This window comes from Patagioenas fasciata, chromosome 6 (genome assembly GCF_037038585.1).
Source record: "Patagioenas fasciata isolate bPatFas1 chromosome 6, bPatFas1.hap1, whole genome shotgun sequence".
Lineage (NCBI taxonomy): Eukaryota > Metazoa > Chordata > Aves > Columbiformes > Columbidae > Patagioenas > Patagioenas fasciata.
Window position 1 is genome coordinate 25,763,528 of NC_092525.1, and position 23,991 is coordinate 25,787,518.

A 23,991-nucleotide genomic window follows, 5' to 3' on the forward strand; every position below is an offset into this window, starting at 1 on the left:
AGCGTGGTTTGAATAATCTGAAAATTAGTTCATTTTGTTTCCATGTTTAAGCTAATATAAAAAGATGTTATTCTACCTGTTCTTGTGAATAACAGCTGGTTTGTTCTTCTGTAAATTCCCTCAAGCCTTGAAAAAAACTAGTCTTGCAATGTACATTGAGGAGGAAATGCCTTTCAAAAATAGGCAATTACTAATAAAAAAAAAGTGAATACTGTACTTAAAAGAGTCCCTGGTTAGATCTCCAAAACGATCTGCTAAGTCAGGGGTTTGCTTGTTTGCTTTTGAAGGAAAAAACTGTGAGCTGGAAATAGATGAGTGCTCGTCCCAGCCGTGCCTGCATGGTGGGACCTGCCGCGATGCCCTGGGGAGCTTCTCCTGCTCCTGTGCCCCCGGCTTCCTTGGCCGCCTCTGCGAAACCAACCTGGATGAGTGCGCCAGCCGGCCGTGCCTCCACGGGGGACAGTGCATGGACGCTGCCAACGGGTACGTCTTCTACAGATGGCTAACGCAAATGTGAGTGCTGTTAGCTCCTCTGTTTGCAGATGGGAATGCAATGAGAGCCCGCACTGGCAGGTGGCTGATTTCATTTCAAATTGTGGATTTCACTCCTTGATCCTGCACTGATTTCAGTTGAAATTTGAAAAGGATCAGAGAATGCAAGTCTGATGTCAGGGCCAATAGGACAACAAAATATTTATGGCAAAGGCTGACCAGAATATTACTTTTAATATTTACAACATGGTGTTTGTCTGGCCCTGGGGACAGTCATTTAGAATCATAGAATCATTTTGGTTGGAAGAGACCCTCAGGATCATTGAGTCCAACCATAACTCCAGTACTAAATCATGTCCTTAAGAATCTTGTCTAAATGCCTTTTAAACACCTTCAGGGATGGTGACTCCACCACTTCCCTGGGCAGCCTGTTCCAATGCCTGACAACCCTTTCTGAGAAGAATTATTTCCTAATATGCAATGTAAACCTCCCCTGGCACAACTTGAGGCCATTTCCTCTCATCCTATCACTTGCTACTTGGGAGAAGAGACCAACTCTCTCTACGCTACATCCTCCTTTTAGGTAGTCGTAGACAGCAATAAGGTCTCCCCTCAGCCTCCTTTTCTCCAGGCTGAACAGCCCCAGTTCCCTCAGCTGCTCCTCATCACACTTGTGATCCAGACCCCTCACCAGCTTTGTTGCCCTACTCTGCACTCTCTCTAGTATTTCAAGGTCCTTCTTGTGATGAGGGGCCCAAAACTGAATACATGAATTCTGTTTCTAACACTCATAAAACTTCCGTTTCCAAGAGAGATGTGAGAGTGCATAAAATTGAATTTGCCAACAGCAGCTGCCCACACCAACAGACATTAAGAAAGAGAGGTAGAGTGAAACTGTAATAATAGTAACCATAGTAACAGATGTCATTAGAAAAATGTGTCAGAAACTTTACAGACATATAGGACAACAGCTCCTTATTCAAAACAACCTGTGGTCCATGGGCAAAGGGAAAAAAAAAAGGATACAAGGCAACAGAAAAGTGAGGTTCTGAACCTACTGTTAATAGCCCTACACAGAGGTCCAAGAGCATCCCAGGCAGCCAGAGCTCTGGCTTTCCTTCACTGGTACTGGCTTTGCGTACTCAGCATGAGATTCTCAAACTGAAAATACACAAATATAAGCTCAGTCTGAAAGTTCATATGTGTATTCATGCAGGCACTCACCTGTAAGTATAAGATTTGTCCTCTATTGTGTATTTTCCAGTTTCTATAAAGTGGTTTTGAAGATTTTAGTGCCCCCCCCCACCCAGTCCAAAAGTCAGGTCAGCAAAAGGCATGCCTGCCTTGAATAAGAGGGGGAACAGATTGTGTTCTGGGAATGAGCTTTTGTACAGTGTGGTGACACTGCACAAACCTCTGGAAGCTCCTTTTCAGCAGCTCTGAATCACTCTGAACAGGACAAAGCAATTCACTGTTTTCCAGTATAGCTAAAGCATGACAGGAGAGGGAGGGAGGTCACCTTGCACCTGCCTAGCTCACAGCAGACCCGCTTGGGAACCTGCAAGCCTTTTGAGGATACACACATGAGGTGAGCAACTGGGGTGCTCATTCAGGCCAGACTTAATCCTACTCATTTTTCTCCTAGCTTTTAAAGCTGAGGTACATGTAAGAGCAATTTTAATTGGCTTGTAATGCTGCAGGATATCTGGAGAACGATTGGAGCTTTTTCCACATTTGTTACATGATGAAAAAGGGTTGGACAACAAAGCAATTCAAAACAGAAGGGTGTCTAGCAATTTTCTTCCTTTTGTGTATTTTTGGAGTTAAATGAAGCACTGTAGTCTTTAAAAAGTAGTTTTCATTTTCTGACTAATGCTACAGTACGACGGAGGCTTTTGTGTGTGCCACCAGCTATCATAGGAATGTGAGAGGTGATAGATTTAGCATTTAAAGCCACAAACACAAAACACTGAATCAAATTCTCTCCCAAATTTGAGACAGATTCTTCCAGCAAGTTCTCCTGAATGCAACAAAGTAGAACTTGATCCCTTAAAAAAGCAGTTGCACATTATTGAACATTTCTTATTTAAACTCAACAATTTACAGAGGTGCCTTAGTTGACCCTATGAAAGCTGGTGTGCTGAGGCACAGAGGATACCTCTGTATGCTCCAAACCTTTTTTCCATCGGAAATATTCCCAGGACCTTCAATGCTCTTTTGATTGCATAAGAAAGAACACCTGCATGTATTGCCTCCTGCATATTGTGAGAACATAAAAAAATAATCTCAAAAAATGTGCTTGGTAGAGTATGAGTATCACTCTTAACAGCCAACACCACCTGCCTGCCCCTTCACAGCTTGTCCCCGGGCAGGGGACCCTCCAGAATCCCTGAAGGATCACAGCAATGTCGACATTTACAGATACCCATGAAAAAAAGGCACACAAGTGGGGCTTCACATTAAGAGAGTTGTGAGTATTCCTTACTGCTCCTTCATTCTGGACCAAAGGGAAAAAGGGGTGTGGACTAAGGCAAAAACAAACACACACACAAACAAAAACAAAAAAACTTTCTCCACAAAGCGAAAGCACAGGGAGGAAATGTGTGAAAAATACAGCAGAAGAAAGATCCTTCTGTTTTGAGACCATACCTCAGAATGAAAATTATTTTTCCAATTCACATCTTCCTCATTACTTTTTATATCCTAAATTCAAATGTCACCTGGTCTAAAGTCATCTCTGATTTTGATTTAAGAATAATCCATACACTAGTAATAAACTAGCCTGCCAGAAGTTTCTGCTTATGTACGGTTACATACTGTAGTAAAAAGTTTACACTTTTTGGTTTGTTAGACTGCGGGAGCCAATTGTTTTCTGATGCTCCCTTATGTTTAACAATTTTGCTTTCTCTCTATAGATTTACTCCAAGACTTATATATTAAGCACAGAAATCATCCAATAACTATACTGATCTCTTGTTCAGCAAGGCTGCCCATGATTTCAATTCTACAATAACCAGTGTATAATTTTAATATAAAATAAAACAATATAAGAATTTTTTTTTTGTTTCTGGTAATTATTATTAGACAAAGATCATCCAAGCATAAGCATTTAACATAGTTACCTTGCGAAGGCCTGTCTTTTCTTATGACATGTACAAGTTGACCTTATACCTAATGAACTAAGCATGGGAATGATATATTTCATAATAATTAGCTCATCTGAAACAAACAAACAAACAAACAAAACCCAGCAACAACAAAAAACCCAAACAACAATCAAGAACAAACCCCAGACAAAACCCCTCAGACGTTACTGATTACCTGCACATTGTTCATTTATATATACTAGTTTGTTTACTTCTAAACACGTAATAGTAACATTGCTATCAAAAGGAAGCTCATATTACAGTTATTATTGGAACTATGCAAGCAGCTGACATTTTTGCACTAACTTAACAACAAAAAGTATTGTTTTTCATCAGAGAAAATATTAGTCAAGGAAAATAAATTGCCTTACTTTTGCCAATTTAATTTCTACTGGTCCAAGAGAAAGGGATACTAACACACTTACTGCCTCTATCCTTTTCATTTTGTGAATAAAGCTAAGCCTGCAAAAATTGCATTGGAAATGATGGAAACTTTTTCCCCAAAAAAATCAAAAAACAAGGAAGCAAAAAACCCCAATAATTCTTAAAATAAATGATCTGTCAAAACCAATTTGAATTCACAAGCAGGTTTTTTTTTTTTTTTCCCTAGACAAAAACACATATTTCAGGAAAAAGCTCATTGTTCATTCCCAATATCTGGTATTTCTCCTAGAGTACCAGATGGTGGTCTCAAGCCTGGACTGAACTGTGCAAGCTGCTAGCCAAGTGTATGCAAGAAGGATTTGGGAACAAAGCCCAGATCTCCTGACTTCCAGCTAGAATGAACACTGCATTCTGTGTTGCAGGTACAGCTGCAACTGCACCGGTACTGGATTTATGGGCCTGCACTGTGAGACTCTAACTCCCTTATGTTGGTCACAACCGTGCTACAATAATGGCACTTGTGAGGACAATGCAGACAATTACACATGCCACTGCTGGCCAGGTAAGTTCTAAATTCTCTTATAAACACTCTTGTTCCTTGTGTAGTAGATATAGTCTTATTTTTTTTGCTGATACAATAAAACATTGAAGCTATATACCCTTAAAAATACTCTGTGGGCTTGACTCCTCATCATGACTACAGGTAAGTTGGTGTCTTTTCCAGCTAAGAATTTCCCTGCACAGGAGAAGTTGGCAAAAACAAAAGTGCCAGTATTATGGAGTCAAAACAGGAGATAAGTCAAAACTGGGTCCATCTTCTGGATGATTAATCCTTCAGCCCATGTGATACAGGAATCACAGCTGCACCTGACCCTTTTTTACTCTTCACTAACATGACCTTCAAATCAGCCTAAAAAAACTTAATTTACTTTCCAATGCAAAATGCCTGTTTATAAACAAAAATCAAAGTAGGCTTTACATTGGTCTCCTTCATATCACCAGTGCAACTTCTCCTGTCTAGCAGTGTGGGTGAAAACACACTGGACTGTGTTCTCTACCAGCACTGCTTGCATATCCAGCCGTTTGCAAACAGGCTCCCACAGCCCAGCAGGGACACAGACACTGTGCTCTTTGAGAGACTTTGTGGGTCTTTCAGCACACAGACTAACTACAAGAAGTCTGTCTAGTAAGTTTAATGTCTATGTCCCTACTGAGGGCACAGAAACAGAGTGCACTTTGAGGAGTAAATGCTACAGTGGTGTTGGGCTGCATGGTGTTGGTGCATTAGACATGGAAAGACTAGGCACCCTTAGTGCTTTCCTGGAATCAGGGAGTTTTGTGACATGTCAAACGCCAGCAGATACAGCACTTTACAAATACTGAAAAATTTATACTCTCTGCCCTCCTCTCTCTTAGGGAGGTGGTGCAAAAGGCAAGGAAAACTTCACACAGCCTGAAAGTGTATCTACACCGTAATGCAGTGCCTCTTTATTCACACAGATCTTCACATTACTTCCTAAAAACCCTCAAGTCTGTAGAGCACAGCAAAGCTCAGCTAGCTAACGCAGAATAGCCACAGCAGTATCCTGCTGCTGAATCCTGGCAGCGCCGCAAGGAAACGTCCCCACCTCCGAGCACCAGAGGAAATCTTTTAGCACATGACAGAGCCTGAACCCAAGCCCATCCGATAGCCACAGTATTTTCGGGGCTGGAATGAATGAATAGCGCACCAATTAAACACGTTTTTCTCCGCAGGCTACGCGGGCCTCCGCTGCGAGGAGGACATCGGGGAATGCCGCAGCAGCCCCTGCCTGCCCGGCGGCGACTGCGTCGAGCGCTCCTGGGCCGGCCGCTACGGCAGCGTCCCGGGGCTGCCGCCCGCCTTCAGCTACCGCACGGCCGAGGGCTACATCTGCAGCTGCAAGCCAGGCTTCACCGGTAAGGCTCCTTCGCTGGAAGCTTAGGAACTGGTGCACAGCAGCAGCCTGTTGTTTAGGCTTGGCTTCCAATAAATCTTTAAGATGGTATGGGTTTTAAGGTGCCATAGTGGGAAGGGTCCCTCTGGTGGTCACCACACACGGGTGTCAGTGCTGGTTTGTGTGGAGCACAGGGCGTTGGTTGCACAAGTTGTGACCGCAGCGGAGAGCGGCAGAGCCCAGGCACGGCCCCAGGGCAGCAGGAGACGCAGTCCTTTCCCCTGCTTTGTCTGCAAAGCTTCATCATTCATAACCACATTTGCTGGAATTATGCCATAAACTTCACTTAGGTGTTCTATTTAGAGTTCGAAATTCACTGTCTACAGGTATTATATTACAGGAGTGAAAAAAATAATAAATAAGAGAGTAAACCAAATATAAAATCATACAATTGTTTTGGATGGAAAAGACCTTTAAGATTGAGTCCAAATGAGTCCAGCCTAGAACTGTCAATTCCACCTCTAAACCATGTCCCTAAGAACCTCACCTATGTGTATTTTAAAGACTCCCAGGGATGGTGATTCAACCACTTCCCTGGGCAGCCTGTTCCAATGCCTGACAACCCTTTCAGTGAGTACATTTTTCCTAATATCCAATGCAAACCTCCCCTGGCACAACTTGAGGCCATTTCTTCTCATCCTATCACTTGCTACTTGGTAGAAGAGACCTCCATGATACAACCTCCATGATACAACCTCCTTTCAGGTAGTTGTAAGGAGTGGTAAGGTCTCCCTTCAGCCTCCTTTTCTCCAGGCTAAAACATGAAACAAAACTCAGAAGCTTCCAGTGTTTCTGTCCTCATGTATTTCTGCATAGCCGCACTGGGGATTGGCAGGAACACTTCGTCTGAACGCAGGGCAAGATTTTGTACAAATGTGGCAGTGTAGGGTGTTGCTGCTATTCTACAGCTTAAATGAAAAATCGTTTCAAATTGTGTGCATAGGTGTGTTCTTAAGGAAAAACAAACAAAAACAACTATCAAAATTACAGGTAACTGTAATCCTAAGAAAGATGATGTGTTGGGATTTGCATTTAACACAGCCTGTACCATTTAGCACAGCCAGAAACAAGTTGGGTTTTGATTATACGCTTCTTGGTCTATAGTATTTTTCTGTCAACTCCATTCTTTTGTTCCTTCTGAAGGAAGAAAAAAAAATAATTAATGGCTGGATTAGTTTAACCAGCCTTCAATTTCTCATTCCATTCATCGCTTGAGTAGTTTATAAACTTTCCTGTGACTGCCAGTGTGTTGTGTGACTGTTGTCTCCAACACAGCAGATATAAAAGCACATAGAGAGCATAACTTTCACTCCAAATTCTCCATTTAGTTTTCTTCAAAGCGACATTGAGACTTGTTTGCTTTTGTTCCATCCCTTCCCCCTTAACTGTCCTTCCCTGTCCTGTCACTAAGTGTTGCTGTTGTACTTTTGTTCTGCTTAAGAGAATATAATATGAGGCTTCTACTAAGGCTTGCAACATCCCCCAGGCTGTCCTAAGCATCCTTACCTCTTCACTTGCCACTTCTTTCTCTTCACTTCATTCCAGTGATGCCCAGCTCTTAGGTTTCTTTTCTTCCCCTCTTGGCCTAACTTAAAAACTCCTGTGCTCTCTGAGACAACCAGGAAGGTGTTTCCTTGTTTAATTGTCATCCTTGATCCTCCCACTTCCATATCAGTTACTTCCACTTGGCTTGTTTGCCTGATTTGGATGATGATTCTGCTGGTTTCATTCACATGGAGGTCTCTTTTACTCCCCAGGGAGTCCAGGGACTCATGTACAGGCAGAGTCCAGTCAGTTTGAGAAAAGAGTGTCAGAACCTATTTAAATCAATTAATCTAACTAAAATTTTTCAATTGACAAGTTTTTAAATCACAATGCAGAATTCTCCAAGCATAACTGAGAGAAGTCTAGGAGACTCTGAAATTTCTGCTGACTATATATGCAAATAACATTACATGTTTATAAACTTTTATGTAACTTAAGTCATCCCCATACCTGTTGGATGGTACATGTAACTTTATAAAAAACAAACAAAAACCAACAGAACAAAATTTGTTCTTACCAAGCAGTGTGCCCAGGAAGCTGTAGGCAGGAAGAACATAACCTTTAACAGGGATGGCTGTAAAAGCTGCACATGAAATGTCATTTGGTAACATGCTGCAAAATAATGGCAAAACAAGGTTAATCTTGCTGCTCTTGACAGCTCCTTCCCTGCCTTTGTTTTTCAGCAGGGCCTAATTTTTAAATTATTTTCTTTCTGATCTGTGTGAGACACAATGTAGTCAAGCAATTTATGTATTTATGGAGGAGACAGCAGGATCGCTCTAACTAACACTTAGCATCCTAGGCTCCCAGGCTTTGCCCTAAGGGCCCTTAGAGACAATGCAGCCAATCTCCCCAGTCCTTCCAGTAGCACCGTGTGTTTCTCTCTGGCCCTTCTTCTTCCCCTGGGTAATCTGGACATGGAAAGTGCTCAAAATGAGTCTCAGCCTCCTTGTATGTCAGAAGTGTTGACACAAAAAGCCTATAAGGTGGAGCAGAAATGTTCACTTCTGACAGTGATGTCACTTCTCCAATTATAGCCAAATCCATAATAAAGAAACCATGTGTTTTAATGGGAATTAGGGAATCTTTAAGATGTGAGTTGATGGTATGATTCAAGGTAGCAGATGAATCACTGATCAGGATCACTAAGTATATGGGTGCTTATCAAATATATATATGAACTAACAGTCAAGTAGAAAAAATGTCAGATCCTTTAATCTAGGCATCAATACATCTCATTGACAGCCAAAGTCCTACATTTCTGCAGCTGTAGGTCAGGAGTTCTTCCAGCCTCAACACCTGAATAGTTGTATATGCTTTAGATATGAAACCTTAGATTCCTATTGAAACAGGACAAACATTTTCTTTAATAAATCACATTTGATATTTTATTATGCCTTCTTCCTCAGTACGGCACTCACAGAACATTGTAATCATACTTCGCTGTTCAGGGTAATATGAAGAAATAATTGTTCACGTACCCTGCATTGTGAGGGCCTGATCCAGAAGCTATTGAAATAAATGGAAAGATGTAATTAAATTGAGGATGGTTGCCTATTTTGTAACAAGCATAAAATGGCATCTTTGAACTTACCTGTTAAAATTGCAAACAAATTACTGTAATTGAACTGAGAATATCTATCTTTTGTACTACAGTTTTAGCCCCAAGGGCAGGAGATAATGGAGCCTAAACACATGCCTATATCAGGATAAAATATTTTCCTTGCCCAGTTGGGAGAATGGAATAAATATTATCTGGCAGTATCTTGTTATAGTGATTGTTCAGATGAATTAAAAAATAGTCAGTAGCCCTACTGAAACTCTTGCAAGGAACGAATCCGCAAACAAAATTATTTACTCAATTTGTTTCTTAAAAATAAAAATCCCAGTCTGGAGACTTTATCCCAGCTAGAAACTCTTTGAAACCATTTGATATATGCTGTATCTCAGACCCAAGACAGAAAATTTCCACACAGGTTCTACAAAGGGTTAAACTTCTCCAGCTCCCTTTTAAATCAAAGAGTTTGGGTATACTCACATTTCAAGAAGTCTCCGTACTTCTGCAGTAGCAAGCCCTAGATTTTTTATATTACCTTGGTCTCTGCCCCCCTAGCACAACAGTACTTTTAATAGATTGGGCTTTCTTTTAAAGGGCTTGTGATTTGTTACTGCTAGCTTAAGGCAATAGTTATGCTAGAACTTTGTCCTTTCATACTGTGGATATATTGTATTGCTCTAGCACTGCACATGTTTTAAAAAGACCATTATTTGAAAGGTTAAACTTCTCACTTTCCTTATGAAAACCTGTGGGAAAGGAGCAGGGCAGAGCTGTGGATTTGGTAGTGACTCATTTCACCAGGTTGTAATAAACTTAACACCATGTCAAAATTAAAGAGCCTCTGAACTTGCAAGGTCCGTCAAGTGACACATTCCAGTGTTGAACTGAGCCCAAGGAGTGGTGAGTGTGCCAGGCTGCCCGTGGTCCCCCGGTGAGGGGACAGTGCTGGTAGGGGGCTGCAGACCATCCTTTTCACTTCAGCAGAAGGAGAGTAAGAGGAGCAGTAGGTATTTTCTTTTTTCCCTTTTCGTTTATTTGTCACATTTTCTGCTTTTCCCTTTTAAATCTCCCTGGCCCTTTTCCCAGTCTGTTGGACTGCTGCAAGATAAAATTATGCCATCAGACTGGTGTCGTATGCATATTGAATTCCTGCCATATGCATGGGCGAAAGAAACTGTCTCCTTGAGCCAGAAGATGAGGCAGATAAATGGCCAGTATGGGAGAGTACTGAACACTCAACTAACTAAAACAAAAACCTCAACCCAGGTAATGAACTGTGAACATCATGGGACCAGTGCGTAAAAAGAGAATCATTTGGACTCTCATTCTACACTTAAGCCGGAGTGAAAGAAACACAAGCACATAGGGCACGGGGCTTCCATTTCCCTGCCTTCTTTTAGATGCTGCTACAAGCAGACCATGCAGCAGACAACAGGGTAGACTATGTCTCAGCCAGCTGTATGCCTCTCTGCTCGCCTCTGACAGTATTATACAAATGTAAATATTATGGATTGGATGGTAGACACATTATTGCTAACTTGGGAAGCTTAAAATATATACATATATTTTTGGTTTCCTTATCTCCTTCTTAACCCTCAGTATGATGATTGCAGAGCTGCCATCTTTTTTAGGTATATATATAAAGCGATGTGAGTCTTACAAAAATGTAAACAAGCAGATTAATAGCAGAGTTCTCATCTTGTCCCCAGACTCCAAATTTTATTTCCTTGGCTGTCCTTTGGCTGTTCACACCATGGTAGTCACTCATTCCTCCATTACATCAAGCTAATTCACATCATTTCATGGCCCATCATCACAGTTTAAAAGGTTATTTTCTCTTGATTCTGAGACCTTAGAAGAGGACAAGACTGTTCAAGGAAAGAATGAGAAAAAAAAAAAAAAGAAAGGAAAAAGGAAGAGATACAGAGGGGAAAGACAATTTTTAAATCAAGAAGGTGTCAAGGGCATCTCTCATCTTTTCAGTGGGACACAGGCAAGGCAAGCACTCAGGTTCAGAATTAACAGGCCTGGAGGTATTGTTAGCTAATTATAATTCCTGTACAAGCAAAGGTTCAAGAAGGAAAATGCTGCCACTATCAAGCACTTATTCAAGGTTAGCTGGTTTAAGGAGAAATTCCAAATACAAGTACTATACATGTGGAATGCTGAAAAACAGAATTAGAGCTGGTGTATTTCTAGGCTTCTTACTACTCTGGAACTGCAGAGAGTCTGTAACAGGGTTGCAAACATACATCTTTTCCACCTAAATTCAATTCATAATCAGCATGAGATCCGTCTTACACTGTTAGACTGCTGTGAAGGGTTCCCTTAATAAAACAACTTTGTGGTGCTGGGCAGTTGTGCAGCAAAACGTAAAAAAGTGTTGCTATTTTCCCAGCATGGGGAAGAGGATACTGCTTTCCTATAGATATTTCTACAGTGCTGCCCTATCTCCCTTCCAGACTCTGTGATCTCTATACATCCCTGTGTTCAAAAGCACAGGGGGAAGGAGGAGGAGGGACCTTCTCTGGCTGCTCCCAGCCAGGCTCTAGCAGCTCCAGCATTAGAAGAAGAGGATGCCCTCAGGGCCTGCCAGGCACTTGCTGCCTGTAAAACTCTACACAATAAAAGACAATTAGGACTTTAAAGTACGTCTTCCATTTCTACTTAAGCCTCTGATCTTGAAAGAACATTTAGACTGGCTTTTAGTGATTCTGACCCCTAATACTATTTAACATTTCTTCAATCAGTATCATCCTGGTAATCATTTGTTCACACTGTCATCAGAATTGTTTCCTTCTCAATTTTCCCCTCCTCCTCCACTTTTGTCATGGAGTTCTTCCTTCTCCTCTTTTTCCTTAATTTTTGGAACTGGTCAGGATATTCTCACAGAGTGTGTCCTTTAGCCCCGGCCTGTGGACTACTCCAGAGAAAGAGGCAGTTTTGCAAATGTTTTCAGACTCCAAGAATGCAGCTTGCTCACTAGATTCTTGCTTGTCTCTTTATTCACTATTGATGAAACTGCTTTATTTGCAATAAGCACTTATTCAATTCTCACAGCCTTAGCTCCCAAACCAAACTCATTGTTAAGTTAGTCTAATTAGTCTTTCTCTGGATAGTCCCTCAGAAGGAAAGCTGAGGTTGAACTCAAAATTTGCATGCTCTGTCCATATGAAGGCAACATACCTCAAAACATTGATGGCAGTACTGAAATTAGGCTGTATCTGGAGGAATTTATGAATTTGGCATTCTGTTTCCACTACAGAACTTGTGTGACATTTCTATTTCATTTCTACCACAGGTAGTACTCCTCTTCAACAACTGTAAGAAATACCATTTAGTGCAAGAAAGTGTAATTTTTACTTTCTTCAGTCATATAAATCACCACAGCAGCTAAGACTGACTCATGTTATTAATGACAGCTCTTTCCTTAACAGCCTATACCTTGAGATATTTTCTGGAAGCCTAACACCATTTTTGCAGAAACTAGTCTTATGACTTAACATGCCCATCTGCATGGCAGCAGACTGTGAGAGTAAGTGTTTAAATGCACTGAGTCTTCTGGTAGTGGTTACCTAGTGTTTATCACTGGTTAAAGAATTCTAATTTAGTGTGAGACACTTCAGAAAACAGCAGCATGTATCTCTAAGTGATATTGATAGCACCTGATAATCTTTCTGTATTCAGTACAACATTCCGCAGCTTGGGTTTTGCCTCACTGAAATCTGGACATTTTATAAATACAAGCAAATTCACTCATTTATCGCTACTGTGTGGGACATAAGAATTATCCCCACTTCACAGAAAACCAGGAAAAAAGGCTAAGGTCCAATATGACCATAAGGTATGACATTATCTTATGAACAGTGGAGTCTCACAACAACCCATGCAGGATGTATTTATAGCATTATGGATCCAATAACCACGTTTCATGTGCTCCAAGTAGAGACTGAAATAGCTTCAGATCCTAGGCACAAAATATGAACCTAGCATGGGTGCTATCTGTGCAGAGGATCCCTTTTAATGAAATAAAATTCAGCTTTATTGAAGACTTCAGCTTGTCCCTCTTATTCCTGTTGTATAAGAGAACCTTTTGATGGAAGAGTGTTTGTACTGGCAATGATGATCTATATTAAAGTTTTATAAAAGCTGAACCATGATCATTAAGAAAGGAGCTCTTGAACTATCCATGACAATGTTTTACAGAAATAGCTCCCAGACCTGACAATTTTTAGCAACTCTGAGAATGATATTAGGGCCCTGATATACCTATGTATATTTTTTCATGAGAAATATGTATGACATAAGAAATATCTCTCCTGTTGTTGCAAGTTGGACTGGAAATGGAACAAGATTACAGCCATCAATTCTGCATTATTCAGCACCAAAAGAATGCACAACTGTCAAGATGTTTGTTTTGGTGTTTTTTTGTTGTTTTTTAGTTAGAAATATGTGAAATTAAAACATGAGGAAACATCTACCAATATTATCCTCGTAACACATGTAGAGTTTTATGCTTAAAATTTTCACAGCTGACCCATCATTACTATGATCTATTTTCTCTAGTTACACTGATATGTTAAGTTGTATAATGTAGTTTGACATGATTGACAGAGCCTGCAAGCAGTGGATATTTTGAATCTGGCACATCTCTCTGTGTTAAATAGTGTTGCACATAAACACTTTTTAGCATGAAAAGCTTTTTTCCTTGAAGGGAAGGAGGAGGGGATGAATGGTTTTTCATCCATAAGCTCCCAGATCTTGCAACACACAGACAAATAACATCCTTAGATTTAAGGAATCTCTGAAGTCCAGCACCTGGTAGGGGAGAAAACAAACAAACAAACAAACAAACAAACACCCCACAAAGTTCAATTGTATATAATTTGGCCACAGGAATAATGTGTTTCAAGCACCTGTTATTTTACTGACACTCGTTCCTGCTGGGTCATTCCATCATATTATCGACTACTTGTCAAAACTAGCCTGAATATCCAGTAAGAATTTTCCTTCTGGGGCTTTCTTCAAGCTCTACCTACTTACCTTTTTGATTTCTTCCTTAATACTGTGAATAAACCTTTCCTAGCCTTTTTAATTGGCATACCTCAGATATTTATAGTCTCCTGCAATCCAGTTTTGCCACCTCTTGGCTGATCTTATGAACCCACTCAGTTCCATCTCTTTTTTTTGTTGAACAATCTCTCTGGCCTTTTCATTTTTTTCTTGCTTTGCTCCATCTCAGCAACATGCCATGCAGCCTAGAACCGAGCCCAGGACTTGGTTTTGCCCACTCTTCCTGTTGCTGAAAAAAAGTCATCTTCTCCCTAATACAAGCCAAAACTGCTGTGTATCTCCTGACATACATCCTAATGCTAGTTCTGTGTGTCTAGCACACCATGGCTTTACAGATAATCCTGTTTCTTAAAGAGAGGTTGTTTGTTGCATGTACAAATACACCCAATGGGAAAGACAACCACTAATGAAAATAGAGTTTAAAGTGTGGTCTAAGTGACAACCATGCATGAACCCCAGTAAAATCAAAGGTATTGCATATAATAAAGTGACAGCAGAACTTTGCACATCTTAAGAATTTCATTGTCCATCTCACGAGCTACTTTACAGCATATAATTTTTAGCATTTAGCATTTAGCATTTAGCTACATCATTTTGGTCGAATTACAGTCAAATTGCAAAGTCAAGCAGATGTACAACTTTTCCCCAAACAGAAATGAACTTTCTTTAAATCTGCACATTGGACAGTTTTCACCAATCTGGAGAAAGGGCTTAACAAGTAGATGGTAAAGAGAAGATCTGTGCTGTGGGACTAATATGTTTTACTTCCTCAATACATTCTAATTTATGGAATATTTAAGGTCAAATGTCAAGTGATAAACAAAATTACCCAATTTAATAGCTCAATGTTTTACTCAACAGATGATTTAGAAAAGAGCCTTAATAATCTCACCATTGTGAACCCTATTAAAATCTAGTTTACTGGAAATACAGTAAATTATACAACCAAATATTTAAGAGGGATTACTTTTCTTTTCCCCCAATAATGGAGGAACTCAAGAGTGACACTGGAGAAGCTGGAGGAGTTCAGTCAGAAATAACACATGGGCAAGTAGTTCTGAACAGTATACATGTATGTATAAATGTGTGTACACACACACGCTGATACAAAAATATTACATATGTATGTCAACACATACATAATAGCTGCTTCAGAGTACTTCATTGCTCTGCTCATTGAAAGCCTTTCTTTGATCACTAATTAAAAAGATCCACAACTTTCATCTTTTCTATTCTGAAGTGCAGAGTTTTCTGGCTGGATTGTTGTGTAGGAAGAATGAAAGATTTGTCTTCATTCCTTTCTGCAAGATTTGCAGCGTGCCATGCGTATGCTCATTAACAAGCAGAGTTTATGTTGGTCCTCATTACTAATTAATTATTTTAATCGCATGGTTGGGAAATGTGTGATGTTCACATGCTAAACCTGTATATGTTTGTTATGAGAGCAATATTGGCCTATATTCAGATAAAAAAATCAAGATAAGTAAACTTATTTAAGTATGCAGGATGCTGTTATCTTGCTATGGCATCAAATATAAACGGTGTGTCATTCATCACTTCATTCTTGTAGAGGTTACATTTTTTATATAGCTTAGCTATTCTGTTTTTACACTCACAAATTTTTATATGCCTTTGAAATACCATTTCTCACATAGAAACATCCCCAAATAACCCACAGCAGTGGGATGGCATTCTTGTTCACCCTTGGTAAAAGACTTTACTTGTTAAACTGCTATTTGTAATACCCCCAAAAAAGTATAAGCTGCCCTAATATGTGAAAATATGTAATTTGTTTGAACTAGCATTAACATTTTGGTAGCAGCAGAGCTCTGAGAGATCAAATGGCTCTTGGAGAACTAAATTCTCTCTACTCCTTCTGTACCTACTAGCCAGTAGAGGGAGCACGAAATACTCTCTATATGTAGCATCTGCTACACGTTTAGCTGATAGTTCAACACAGTCATTAGAGCCTGATCTGGAAGAGGCTATTTCTCAAAGACTTTGTGATGAACGCCGTTTGCTAATCCAAATTCTTAACATCAGTTTACAGCTTTTGCACCACAGTTTGATTAGCAGAATCTTCCACATGGAGTTCGGGGATGTTGGTCTTCAGCCAATCATGCAAAGTCCACTCTGGGCTGTAAGAGCTGTGGAAAAACAAGCACTACGGTTTTAAGTACAGAATAGTAACTTAATGACCCAGATCAGGCCTATTCCTAGTTAAATTCTGTTATTGCAATGGAGGGTTGGCTCTCACACAAGAAGAATAACATAATTTCCCATTCCAAAGTATTGGGTTTTACTGATTGTGCCAGTGGTCCTCCTGATGGAGCTATTGGGGTGAAAGGAAACAGAGGAACTCCCATCCTACTAAGGGCTCAGCACCCACAATGAATTTTGCACCCTTGCTTGACAAAAAATACATGTTGAACTCAAGCATTATGCAAAATATTAATGTTTTCCTCTTGATCCTTAAAATACCAGCAAAGGAATATTCCAGACCCTTACATAAGGTTCCCATAATGCCAGTGGCCTAAATGACATCAGTTTTTAAAGCATAAAAGGCACCTCATCTAGGCTTAGAAACGTCAGTAGTAATTACAAACTTCATTTTCAAGTATAATCAATTCTTTATTTATGGTGTGAAATGTTTTTTACCCTTTTGAACTTGTGCTTTTTTAAGCCAAGCAATATTGTTGGCATGTTCCTTTAAAAATAATTGCTTCTGGACTGAGAAATTGGACGTCAAGTTCCAAGTTGATATAAATTAAATGGTTTACATCAATAGTCTGGCTCGTGGTAGAAGTGAGTGTTTTGATTCTGGGTTTGACTTCAGGACATGACCTCTTGATCACACAGGTCAGCACAGATGGGAAATATTGAAGAGGTACCCTAGGTTGACGTGGGGAAGAAAGCGTCTTGTACTGATGTATCACAAACTGTCTGATCTGTTAAACAGAAGCAATGTCAGACTCCACAGAGAATAAAGCTTAGTTGTCATAGGTCATTATGCTCTTCAAAAAGAAAGAGATTGAAGGAAAATCACAATGATGGAAATCCTCAGGGTTGTCATGTACGCATAATCTTCTAAACCTTGCTGAATGAATGCTGCCAAGCCTATATGCAAGGAAAACAGAGTAAAGAATTCAAGTATTCTTAACTTTTACAGTACAAGTATGTCTCAAATTTCCACCTGTACCCATTATAAAGGATTATTTAGGAACATACAGCATTTAAAATTTAAAAGCAGGATACCTATACAGCTGATCCTCATGCTTATGTGATCAGGCCTTAAGAACTGCATGCATGAGAGCAATCACGTTCACAAGATCAGCCAATATATAGTTGTTCAAAGGAAAGGAACAGATACATTGGAGAGAAGTTTAGATTTCAACTTCTGAGAAACCACAGCTGTCTCATCCTCTGTTCATGACAGATTTTCCAATCCCTTAATCATCCTCACAGCCTTTTGCTGGACCTGCTCCAGTACATCCACTTCTTTCCTGCACCTTTCCTGCACAAGTCCAGACCTGGACTTGATGTGGTCTCACCAGTGCCAAGTAGAGGTGAAGAATCATCTCCCTTGATCTGCTGGCCACGTGCTTCCCAATACAGCCCAGGAGTCTGTTGACCCTCTTCGCTGCAAGGGCACATAGCTGGCTCATGGCCAACTTGTTCACCCACACAGCAAAGCTGCTTTCCAGCCCAGTTGGCACCCAGCATGTCCAGTGGATGAGGTTATTTGTCCCCAGATGTAGGGCTTTGCAAATCCCTTTGCAGAACTTCATAAGGTTCCTGAAGACTAACCATTTCTCCAGGCTGTTGAGGTCCCTCTGAATGGTAGCACAGCTCTCTGGTGTATAGAGAACTCTTCACAGTTTTGTATACACATATGTATACACAAACATGATTCTCATTTTAATTGTTAATAATAAAATTGTTAATAAATAAAAAATAACTTCAGCGCTTCTGTCGGATTGGACTCAGGAGTTTTACAGTTTGCTGGCAATTAGTTTTCACTGATGAGTCTAAGGTCTTCTCAAGGACATAAACAGTATGCTTGGACACTGAGTAATAAAATTAAGCTAGTAATGTGAGCATCCAAATTAATTTTATGCAATATACTACATAAAAGCTCTTACATGAATTGTTCCCTCTAGCATCTAGCTCTTAATTATTCAGTGTTTCCAAATAGGAGGAACAAGTGATAAACCCGAGTATTTTTATGTCTTCTCATTTGCACTGTTTGAAATAAACTCTGCAGTCACTGTAATAAGGCACAACCTTCTTCTGTTTAGGTACCAGACTGATTTTTTCAGGTACAAGAATTTCAAAGATGCCTTTTACTGATCATCTGGGTGCTGGTCCCTTTTAAAAAAATATTTGAATTACCTCAGAAAAGTACTTCTGGTGATTATGTAGGGACAACCATATTAAGGAAAGCATGCTCTTTCCCTGGCTGACAATGAACTTCACACTTCCAATAAATAGTCTCAGAGAGAAGAAAAAAAGCCTAGTATAGACAGTTAATTTATGCTGATTATTAGCTGCTAGAAATAGATTTGGTGGATCTGATTCAGATTGTTCTCCCACTGCTGTAATCCTTCAAGTCTGGCTGTATTAACAACATGACACTGTTACAGAAAATCATATGATCAATACAATTATGGCTGCAGTCCCTGTCCTAAGGGCACTATTTTCTCTTAACAAAGAGAGTTCAGAATCTGTTATTAGGCCTGTTTGTAAGGCCAGAACATCATGGTAAATCACTACCTACAGTAACAAATAAAGAAAACTAGTTCAATGCTGTACTGTGATCATGTCTGCACAGCTACAAAAGTTAACTGTAGCACATAAAGACACACAAAAATTAGATTTATTCTAGATAAATTACATACCCCTAGTATGACCCAGGAAACCCCCCAATAAGACAGCCAGCAGTCCATGGCAAGCACACACAATCTCAGCTGAAGCTCATGCTGTCCCCCTGCCCTTGGGATTGTTATGTGACCTAGCAAAAGTGAAGCTAGTTTGGGTCTCACTCTTCCCAGCTTCAAGATGTGTTAAGCATATGAAACCTTGGATAAACAAAGCCACAGTTTAGATGAGTTTCCACACTGCTAAAAGAACTAGCATTGCAGGGAATGAGAGAAGTGAACACTGCTGCTGAAGTGAAAAGAGATATGGTCTTCTGCCATTCCCACTGATACAGAACTGGACTGAAAGATCACAGTCAAAAGTCCAAGGTCTTCTGCCTCTACATCTGCTCTATAGGAAGTCACAGCTGTTTATATAGGAAATAAATCATACACCGGGTAGAGGAACTGCCTTAAAAATTGTAGAAGTGGATAGTTCACACTAAAAGACTTGCTTTTCTGTATTTACAGTGATAATAAATTATGTAGAAATATATTCTGTAGGAATAGAGAAGTGTACAGTGTATAATAGAGAATTATACACAGCATCAATACAGATCATATTCATGTTATTTATACAGCAATGCTAAGCACAGCTCAAAACGCACACAACATAAACACGTTACGTATGTTCACACATTCATATTTTATATTTTTCTATTCTCAGGTCTCCATTGTCAATTAAGCTCTATAGGCCCTATTAAAACTATGATTTTCTAGCCTGCTGGCTTTTTCAGTTTCAACATGGACTGACAAGGAAATTATGTAAATACAGTCACTTTTTATGTTGTGAAGATTCATATTGGTTTTAACAAAATGAGAAAATCTTGCAAATGACTGAAATTTTTCAAAGCGCCGTTTCCAGGGCAGAAGCCATTTCACACTAGACAGCACAGTGGCTGCGCTTGCCTACCTCAGTTAGAACAAACAGGAGGCAGCCAGCAAGAGACAAGGTAGAAAATCCCATTTAAGGGAGACTAGACAGAGCATACATTTCTCAATGGATGTGTTCATCAACAGCAAGCACTCTTTTAAAGCTCTTAAGTGTTTGTAAGACTGAAAATTAATTTGTTTTGCAATTCCAAAGTGAATCATATGCTCCAAACAGATTTTCAAGTCAATGAAACATGACCTTGTATGATCTAATTAAACAACTCAAAGGTATTGGTTGTTTTAAGATCCCTCTGGACATACTTCAGTTCAAATGAACACACATCATCTGTATGTACAAGCTCATAAATCTACAAAAAATGCAAATCATATCATTAATGCTTTGAATTTCACAGTCTTACCACAGTTTTCTAAAAGGTAAAACATGAAAAATTCCTGAATTATATATACTCCTTTTACAGCTTAAAGAACACACAAAAAATGTACTGGAAGCAGAACACCAAATATCTATTTTGCCTTCCAAATATTTGGTCCATAATCAGGCATAAACTAATCAAATTCTCTGAAACCCGCCATTCCAATTTCATTTCTGGATTATGTCCTGACCTTTTGAGTGGAGCATTGGACCAGGCAATAACCTTCAAATGTACCTTTCAATCTAAATTTTTCTATTATCCTATCTGAATTTTCTACATGTTGTGAATTGATTTCTTTGCTCCAGTGTACATGACTGTCTTTCTTTAATGATAGACAAAAATCTATGACAGCTTTTTTTCTTTTTTTTTTTCTGTCTTTTGTCTTCAGCATTGCTCTGTGGCCTCCCTTCCTCTCTCTCAATTTTAGCTCAGACCTCTGCGTAGACCTTCTCACTGATCTGCATTCTTTCTAAGCATCCCTCATATTTCCTATATAGATTAATGGTCATACACACACATGCACCCTCCTACTACCCATAAATGCCTGCATGTCTAACAAACCCAGTCTCAAATGCCAACACAAATATCTTTGGAGGTACCACTGATTGCTGCATTTCCATTTGCCATTTCTCATTCACATTCTTCTCTTCTTTTTCATCTGTTTCATCTCCAAAACCTTACCTGCTATTTTCTCTTCTTTCTTAATGGCATCCTGCATAAATCACCTTTCTCCACTTAAACTTGTCACACCCTGTAATTGTACTCTCCTTCCTCTCATCAGCCCTTCCTAGCTCGTATCAATGACATGGCCGTACCTACAAACATGCTCCTACTGCCAGAAAACCCACTCAAGAGGGATTCTACCTGGGAAAACCTGGCTACCACTGTTTGATTTTCTGTCTTGACTCCGTCAGTCAAATGCAACAGCAGCTGCCTCTTTTACCTATACATAAAGCTGACTCTAGAAACAGGGAAATGAAAGGAAAATGAGTGCCATGCAGGGACGTATTTCTTCACCAAGTTTTCCTTTACTCCAGATTCAGACCCTAATCCTACAATTGAATCCACATGGCTGGCTGTGTTAATCGAAATATGGGATGAAGGTGTAGGCTACAAGCAACAGTTTTGCTGTGCTGCCCGTCTAGGATGCGGCCCCTTGCCATTCCCCGGCTCTCTGGCTCTGACCCCTGGCTGTGCTGCTCGCACGGCTTTGCCTGAGTGCTCAGGGCTGTGGAACAGGCTCGTGAAAAAGGCTGGCTGGTCTACTCGGAAGCTGAAGCCAATGCTTAACTCAGTCAGCTGTTTCCAATATTTATAAAATAAAATAAACACAGTAGATCTCACCAAACAACTAATCACCTACAGCATGTACATGATTTTCTTTTTCTTTTTTTTTTTTTTTCCAAATGAAAACTATGTTAGGTGTGACAAAACATGTGAAACAAGTGGAAAAGCATTTCCAAGTACTTTTGCTCTCAGAAAATGTTTAATGATTGAGGAGATTAAGGGATTGGGGAGTTTTACTACTTAAAAAAAAAAAATCAATTTTTACTGAAAATTCAAACTAGTCTACGAAGCTTCAGCCCAGCAACATTTAAAAAGATTGAGCTACAGCATGCCATTCTGAATGTAGCACGTTATGAATTCCATATCCCTCAGCTAGAGTGACATATTTAATGATTAAGCCAAGTCACTCAACTCTATTTATTTTTTTTTTCCTAGCCAGTATTAACTTTATATGCACATTTCAAATGGCAAGAGGAAAAATAGCAGAACAGTGAATTTGTCTGCAATAAAGGAACAACTAGCAAGGTCTTACAGCTTCACAAAATTAGAGTTCTGTGTGAAAGGTATCATGTGCAAATTAGCCCAGTGTTAGCAAACGCTTGTTATCCTGCTTTTTTATGATACTCAATTTTGCACATCCTCCAGCTCTGCACTGTATTCTGTTCTTCATCTTATATGAGCTTTTCCTGCTAAGACAGCAACAAAAATTGCTGTACTAGATCAGATCACTGGTCACATTAAGTTTAATATCCAATATAAGCCATTTCTTTACTGAAGAAAAATATGAGAAAAAATAAATACATACCCCTCAGTTGCTCTACACTGATGTACATAAGAGTAAAACCTCCTTCCTGACCTCCATGACAATTGATTTATGCCCAGAAGCATGAGTTTTAATTACGATGACGCAGAGATGGTCAATTTATTTCCTTGCGCTTACTCATTCATGAACGTGCATTTCCTCCTTCCAGCAAAGAGTGATTATCTCTTTGCAATTATCAGCACAGATGTGGCAATGTTAGAATTTTCATGATTGTCTGCTAAGACCTGGAGCCCTGAAGAATATAAGCTCTGCCAGATCTTTCTGCTGGCCTCAGGATTAATGAGTCCCTTGAAAAATGTCGTTTCTGCGTGAAGTAGGATTTTGTAACAGACATTTCCAAAACTGTAAAATATAGGTGTTATTGCAAGCTCTGTCTTCCATAAAGCATGTTCTAAAGGGTGTGCTACAATTTTAGTTTCTCCAAAGTTTATTCCTACTTTTGTTTTCACAGCTCTGTTGCTGGGAATTATTTTATTCAAGGAAGTCACAGAAACATGACTCATGTCACCCTGCACTTTCATTTCTAACCTATTTTTAAGGATCCAAAATAGACCCTGTATCTCACAGTGCACATCTTATGCCAAGGCTTTGTTGCCTTATTATCATTAGAAATATCTTCCTGAAGTGTGACTTGGCTCTTCCTTGGTGCAGGTCAAACCCATGACTTCTTCACTGGTTTACTATGGTCTCAGGGAACAGTGTGTTCTCTTTGTATTGAAATACTCTTATCTTGTCCCATTCCCTCTACTTGTCCTTTAACTGAACAGCCCTACTTTTTAGTGTCTTCTCATGAATCATATTTTCTCAACCTGTGATTGTTCTCATTGCTCTCCTCTGAGTTCTTCCCAATTGATCCAAATCTTCCTTGCAGTGCAGAACTAAAAGTGGACTCCGTATTCCTACTAAGATATGACCAAGGCTTTGTAAATGGGAACTGTTGTTCCACCTGATTGCTGGTCATTCTGTCCAGAGACAACAGAAACTGAATGAGTCCTTCCAGAATTGAATCTGATAGTTTTCAGACCATACTCAATACACCCTCCCATTTCAACAGGAAACTTCCAACAATTACTTTCTGGGTAGGTTTTATACCCACTTTATGGTGGTTTCATGTAGATTTTTCTCCTTGGTTTATGTATGAAACTGTTTTTAAAGTCAATATCAAACCTGTAATTAGAGTAACTACCTACCACCTTCTGTGACACCCTGGTTCTTGACAGATTTGTTCAAAACACTCCCTAGCAGTTCTGACACGGCTTCAGGCGGTTTGCTAAGTACCCTGGTAGGAAGTTCCTCTGTGTCTGTGTTTCCACTGAGCTGTTACGGTGTATGCCCATCCCAGTTTGTTGACAGTGTGTACATTTGTAATCTTACCTCAGAACATTTATCAGGGTCATATTGCAAAAGGACTGACAATTACCGAAAACCTCCAACTTTTTCTTGTTATTTTCAAAACACGAATACATACTAAACTTCAAGCTGTA

At 39.7% G+C, this 23,991-nt stretch overlaps 1 protein-coding gene across 5 annotated transcripts in view; it reads left to right on the forward strand.

Annotated features, from left to right (window-relative positions):
• CRB1 (crumbs cell polarity complex component 1) overlaps positions 1-23,991 on the forward strand; it is a 105,728-nt gene that overhangs the window by 36,576 nt on the left and 45,161 nt on the right. For all 5 annotated transcript variants that reach the window (XM_071810293.1, XM_065842376.2, XM_071810290.1 and 2 more), the window contains 3 exons: positions 288-483; positions 4,445-4,584; positions 5,778-5,960. In XM_071810293.1, the coding sequence (XP_071666394.1) occupies positions 288-483; positions 4,445-4,584; positions 5,778-5,960 (519 nt within the window). The remainder of the gene's footprint in view (positions 1-287; positions 484-4,444; positions 4,585-5,777; positions 5,961-23,991) is intronic.